This window comes from Camelina sativa, chromosome 17 (assembly GCF_000633955.1).
Source record: "Camelina sativa cultivar DH55 chromosome 17, Cs, whole genome shotgun sequence".
NCBI classification, from domain to species: Eukaryota; Viridiplantae; Streptophyta; class Magnoliopsida; order Brassicales; family Brassicaceae; genus Camelina; species Camelina sativa.
The window spans coordinates 33209076-33216000 of NC_025701.1; the positions used below are offsets into that span (position 1 = coordinate 33209076).

Sequence of the window (6925 nt, forward strand, 5' to 3'; positions counted from 1 at the left end):
TTAGACATATTTCACACAAATTAAGAAAACATTAAAATATACAAATATGCCCTCATTTAATAAGTATTTAATGAGTTTATTTAGTTATAAATTAAGGGTAAAACTAGGAAATCTAATGTTAAATATGCATTGGAAATATAAAATAATGCATTGGAATTGTAGAGTGACACTCTTTGTGAAACAAAGAAAAATCTCCAGAATGACAATCTTTGTGAAACGGAGGGAATATATACTATCTTGTAGATAATATATTCAATAATTAGTTCGACCAAAAATATCAAAGTACTATTACTCGAACAAGAGCCCACGAACAAAAAATTATGACAAACTATTAAAGCTGTCTTTGTTAACTTCATACTTTTATGATTTTATCAACACAAGACATCATATCGATTATGATAATTCAAAGTCGTGCATCAGAAAATAACGCTTAGAAAAAACAAAACAAAAACAAAATGACATGACCATACGAATACTGTTGAGATAAAAATGATTTGAAGTTATATATAGTCAACAAGAGCTAGCTAGTGTTAAAAAAATCATAAACGTTAAGTCGTTAACCATTAAACATGAAAAACTCTCGATTAGTTTCGATCATCTTCTTCCTCTACGCAACAATCTCGTCGATCGGCTCAATCAACTGCAGAGACAATAATAATCTGGTAACAAATCAAGCTGCTTTGTTCGTGTTTGGAGATTCCCTTTTCGATGCCGGAAACAACAACTACATCGATACTGTCTCAAGTTTCCGGTCTAACATATGGCCGTACGGTCAAACCACTTTCAAACATCCCACCGGAAGAATCTCTGACGGGCGTTTGATTCCAGATTTCATCGGTAACAAGACCATAAAAACTACTCTGTTTCGTCACCTAATTTTATTTAGGGATTTTTATCAATTATGCCACTTTCATTCAAAAATTTCTGGTAAATGCCATTTTTTTTTTCTCTTCAAAAATGCTATTTTTGTGGGGTAAGGAGAGGACAAAAAGACCATCATGCCCTCGCGTTAAATCTCGTAAAATTGAGGAAAAGTTGTGGCGGGGGAATTCAAATTCGGCGTCATTAATGAGGAAAAGACCTGCATTAATTGCTTGATGGACAAAAGATTTACGAGATTATATTGTGGTAAAAGGAGTTTTCTGTAGTTAATGCTGCCTTTCTCTTTCCAAAACTAAGCTTTCCACTTGCCTAATCTCAAACAGATCTGAAGAAAAGGGTAGGTGAAAGAAGGTGGAATTGGCTGTCGGGAAAGTGGAGGTATGTAACCTTCTTGCATTTATTATAGTCGGTTATCCTAAAATGGTGTTCTTGCATTAAATCTGGCCAACTGCACATTAACCTGCATTGATTGTGTTAAAACATGATTCTCTTTCCATTAATGATGCAGATGTACGAGAGAGTGTGTCTCCTGCTGGGTGAGTGGACATGTTCAGACGTTGGTGTGTGGAGGTTTTCTGTCCGTCATGGACAAATGGCAAGATATTTGTCTATCGAGAAAGATACAACGTTTGCGGGGATGAAAGCCAAGATTGCAGAGGTTTTGAGTGTCGAAGAAGAGGAAAGCAACATTGAGTTAAGCTTTTGGCACCCAGGAGACACAATTGTCTTTACACAAGGTAAGATGCCTCCAGTTTCAGTAGACAGTGATGTTGAGTTTCAACAGTTTAAAGTGAAGAATGAAGAGTGTGGTGGACTGTATTTGTATGTTTCCCTGAAGAAGAACGCGACCGACGAGGGAGGACATAATATTTTGTCCACCGGTCCGAAGACAAACACGACTGGACTGTTGGTAGAACCAGATGGACAAGGGTATATGGCATCTGGGGGAGATCTTGTTTTGTCTATCGACTGTGGACATAATGGAGATGCTACTGGGTTGTCTACCCCAGTCTTTGATAACAGTGTATGTCCATCTCGCGGAGAAGTCCCCGATGAATTGTTGTTAGAATGTCTGAAAAATTTTGAAGATAGCCATCATGCGGAGATGGGGCACAAGGAATCAGAAGCAGGTGATAAGCATGGGAAGAGAAAAGTCGTTGCAGTCGAGAAAGGATACGGAGCGGGAAGTGGTCCATCGGGTACCTTCGAAGAATTGCCATGTATCGAAGACTCGGAAGACTATGATTTTGACGAGTGGTCAGAACGGATTAACAAAGAATATCCACCAGAATGGGATCCTTACAAGGGTAGGGTGGAGAGGACAATGGATCCCATTGGTTTTGGGTTAGGAATAGAGCTAGATGAGGAGTTGCCGAACGAGGGCGTTAAACGTAATGATGTGATTCATACTACCGGGATGGAAATAGTGCCACACAATCCAGCGGTGATAGATTACGGACCACCATTGCCTTTTGAGGACATTTTACGTGGTGTTACTACAGGGATGGATGATGCACCACCAGTGCGTGACAATGCTGTAGGGCAACCTTCTGAATTTATCGGCAGTGGCTTGGAGGAGATGGACTCTGGGTTGGGCGTTAGTGAACGGAGGATCATGGAGATGGACTATTTACGGAGTAATAGAGCAATAATAAGGGAAGACGATCCTCATCTACTGAATGATGCTCCTCCAGTGCATGACAATATGAGAGGAGCCCCAGAGGAAGAAAGGAATATGGATCTTAAAATGGCGAGGGACGGTCTTTATGTGGGGCGAATATTTGCAAACAAAAAGGAGATGCATAAAATGCTGTCCCTATATGCGATAACAAGGCTGTTTAGTTTCCGGATAAGTAAGTCTGATCCAGGCAGAGTTATAGCGAATTGCGTAGACAAGAACTGTGGCTGGAGAGTGTATGCAACAACCCATGCCAATTCGTCTAACTTGGAAATAAAGACATTAACATTGAAGCACAGTTGTGATGTCGGGGCAAGGTCGAGATATGGAGAGAAAGCAACTGCTAAAATATTGGCAGATTTGCTAAAGGCCAAATTCGCAAATGGCAAGAAAGGACCAAGAGCATGCGAGCTCCCTAATATTGTTTTGTCTGAATTACACGTGACAATTTCGTATACGAAGGCTTGGAATGCGAAAGAGCTGGCCATGGAGCAAGCCAGAGGGAATGAAGAAGACAATTATCGGTTTCTATCGACATACTTGCACCTACTGAAGTCAACGAACCCAGGGACGTTGACTGCAATGCACAATACGGTGGACAAAAAAGGGAACGCATTGTTCAAGTACCTGTTTTTTGCTTTCGGTGCTTGCGTAGCTGGTTATCAATATTTGAGGAAAGTGGTTGTAATTGATGGCACTGCAATGAAAGGGAAGTATAAAGGTTGCTTGGTTGCAGCGAGTGGACAAGATGGTAATATGCAAATTTTCCCCTTGGCATTTGGAGTTGTTGATGGGGAAAATGAAGGAGGATGGGTTTGGTTCTTTGAAAATCTGAAAAAATTTGTACCAGATGAAGAAGGCTTAGTCTTTGTCTCTGACAGACATGCATCAATATATGCAGGCCTACGGAGAGTGTATCCTTTGGCGCAGCATGGGGCATGTTCTGTTCATTTATTTAGAAATGTGAAGCACAACTTTATTGTGAAGGTTTGGCTACAGTTGTTTCTAAAGCTGCAAGGGCATATACAGTTGGCGATTTCCGTTACTGGTGGAGAGAAATAGAGAATCGTAGACCTGCGTGTGCTACGTATCTCACAGAAATTGGACTACCACACTGGACACTTTCTCACTTCCCCGGAGATCGTTACAATATAATGAGTAGCAACATTTTTGAGTCGCTGAATGCAGCAATGCAAACTGCTGTTGATTACCCGATTGTGTCGATGGTGGAGTTCATACGAGCTATGTTGATGAGGTGGTTTTATTGTAGGAGGACAAAGGCAAATAAAACCAAAACACGATGCACCCCGGAAATAGAAGAAATACTGATTGATCACCTGGAAAAAGCGGTCGACTGCCGGGTGCTATCAGCCAGCGAGTGGATTTACCAAGTCAATGATGGAAGCGGCCTTGCTTTCACGGTGGACTTGCAGAATAAAACTTGCACTTGTCGTGTCTTTGATGTATTAAAGGTGCCTTGTTGTCACGCTTTAGCTGCGAGAGGAGTGCTGCAAATTGATATTTACAGCCTCATTGGGGAATTCTACTTTGTTGAGCCGTGGAGGAAAAAATATTCACAAATAATTATGCCGGTACCAAAAGAAAGGGATAGTGATATTCCAGAGGCTGTAACTGAAGAGGCTGTTGATCCACCTCGAACAAAACGCAGTGGTGGGAGGCCGAAGAAGAAAAGGATACCGTCACAAGGTGAAAAACAGTTTCTGATGAGTGATAACTTTGTCTGTGTTTTTTTTTTTTAAGTGATCTAATGACATAATTTTTTATGTAAAAAGAGGAAAAAGAGGAAGACACAAAGCAAGTGTGGAAGATGTTTTGGAGTGGGACCAACAGGAAAACCTGCTCGCAGTTGATTTGAAGGAGCGGTTCCAAAGTCGGGATGTTTTTTGTAGATGGTATCTCGTGTTTGTGTTTGGGATGGGTATTACCTTTTAGAGACTGAAACATTGTTGATTGTTGAGTTCAACAGAGGCTAATCAACTATTTTGCAGGTGGGCTTCTATGAATGTAAGCTGGCATTACTCCTTTTTGTTTGTTATCCTTTATCGGTTGTATTATGTCTACTTTTAGCCTCGGTAGACAAGTCGAACTATTAATTGCTATTCCATTTGTAATGTCATTATTATGTCTATCGTTAGTAATGTATTTTGGTTTTATATCTTCCATCGGAATTGTAATGTAATGTCTATTGACTTTGTAATATCACTATCGGGTTTATTATGTCTATCGGTACTGTAATGTCATTATTATGTCTATCGTTAGTAATATCTTTAATAAGGGTCTGTTTCTTATCCTTTATCGGTTGTATTATGTTTGTTATCCTTTATCGGTTGTATTATGTCTACTTGTAGCCTCGGTAGACAAGTCGGACTATTAATTGCTATTCCATTTGTAATGTCATTATTATGTCTATCGTTAGTTATGTATTTTGGTTTTATATCTTCCATCGGAATTGTATTGTAATGTCTATTGACTTTGTAATGTCTATCGGGTTTATTATGTCTATCGGTACCACAGATATAAGAGCTAAACACCTACATAAGTTGCAACCAGATTTCAGATAGACAATTAAAAATTCGCATACATGTCCCTCCAGTACTAAAACCGCAAAGCAATACAATATTGCGAGTAAAACAAAAGGATAGACATAGTCGGGGGAGACAACAAAAGACATAGTTTCATGTCCACCGCATTGGATTGACATTTCGCCAGAGATACTCAGTTTCCAAATTTGTTTATGGAAAACCAAACTGCAAGGGAAAGGACAAGGAAAGAAATGAAAGTGTAGAAGACAAAAGCATATGTTGGCCGGTTGCGTTTCGGGTGTGTGGTAGGAGGTGGGAATCGCTGAACATGAGACCTGAAGTCCGTTAACCCAGCACTTAACTCTGCGACCATCTCCTGGAGAATGTCGATCTGTTCGGCATTAGCCTTGACACGAGTCAGGACCGAGCGAGGGTCACATCTTTCACCCTCATCTGTGTAAGTTATGAACCGCAGCATACGGTCATCTGTCTCCGAGAACCTTGCCTTGATGTCGTGTATCTCCTCCATAATGGCTTTGTCCCACCACTTGCTGTAATGATGTCCACCAGTCTTGCGAGAAGAAGAAGTTGGATTAGGGTTCATAAAGTGGCAATGGACAAAATAAAGAGTGACAGATGGAGATCTCAAGTATAATATTCTAAAAAGTTAAAAACTTACACCACTCCTTTTGCATTCATAGACAATACGTCCAATGCCTGGTTCCTCGGTTCTAGTTCCCGTTTTAAGATGACTACCACAAATGCACTTCTTAGGTATGCCATAGGTAGGATCTCCGTAACGTCGAGACCGAATAGATGAAGCAGATGAAGGAGATGGCGGAGACCGAGTAGCCGAGGGTTGAAACTGAAACCCATTAGATGACTCGGAAGAAGATGAAGGTTGAGAATAACTATACTGATGACCCATTTTTTTCTAATCAATTTTGGTGAGTTTGAAGACAAGAAGGCGAAAGAATTCGTAGAAGGGTCATGGTGGTATAGAAGGGAGATGTTCCCCTTTTAATGACAATTATTAAGGGTATAATGGACAAAATAATATTAGTTTGACTTTTAAATATTAAAAAGGGACTGTCAGATGTTTAACTGTGAACACGCAACAAACACTTCAGTGATGTGCCGCAACTGTAGAAAGCATAGAGAAGAGATAAAGTAGGTATCACCCCCACGTGAACATAAAGAAAGAGAGACGCCTACATTGGGTTTCCACCCACTTGTTCACATAAATATCCGGGTCCTAATTAAAATAAGTTACAAAAGGACAAGGAAGTACGAATAGTACAAAAGGTAGGGAAAGGTAATAGATATTGTCATTAGGAAAGGAAACAAAAGATTTGTTGCCTTATAAGGAGACAACAAACTCCTGGTAGACATCTACAGCGTAAGACATCCGAAATTGGTCCACCAGTTCTTCGGTAAGGGATTCCGGATCCGGCAGTATTCCTTGGGCATGGAGCTCGATGAACTTACAGGTGAGAGGACCACAGTCGCCGGTCCTTTCATTCTGGTAAACATTCTCCAACCTCGACATACTAAAGACGTGTGGCAGAGGGATGTCCGTCGTCTCGTGGTCGACCAAAGTCTTGACAATGACTGGGAGCAAATCCATGAAAGGCTTCATAAGGCCAGGGACCTTCTTCGGACCATTGTTGACAATTAACGGATCAAGGACATAGACATGGGACTTTTTCAGGTTAATAGCTACTGCGACCCAGTGGCGTTTCCCCCAATTCATAGGTACGTAGACTGTATCAACGTCGGTGTACCATGCCAGTCTGTCCGATCGGTTAGGGACATCCCCTCT

The 6925-nt window shown here is 40.8% G+C and overlaps 1 protein-coding gene across 1 annotated transcript in view; it reads left to right on the forward strand.

Moving 5' to 3' along the window:
- The window catches only part of LOC104758748 (GDSL esterase/lipase 3-like), a 12238-nt gene continuing 5852 nt past the window's right edge, over positions 540 to 6925 (forward strand). Inside the window, exon 1 of the mRNA XM_010481676.2 lies at positions 540 to 837. Within this exon, the coding sequence (XP_010479978.1) occupies positions 570 to 837 (268 nt within the window). The 5' untranslated portion in view covers positions 540 to 569. The remainder of the gene's footprint in view (positions 838 to 6925) is intronic.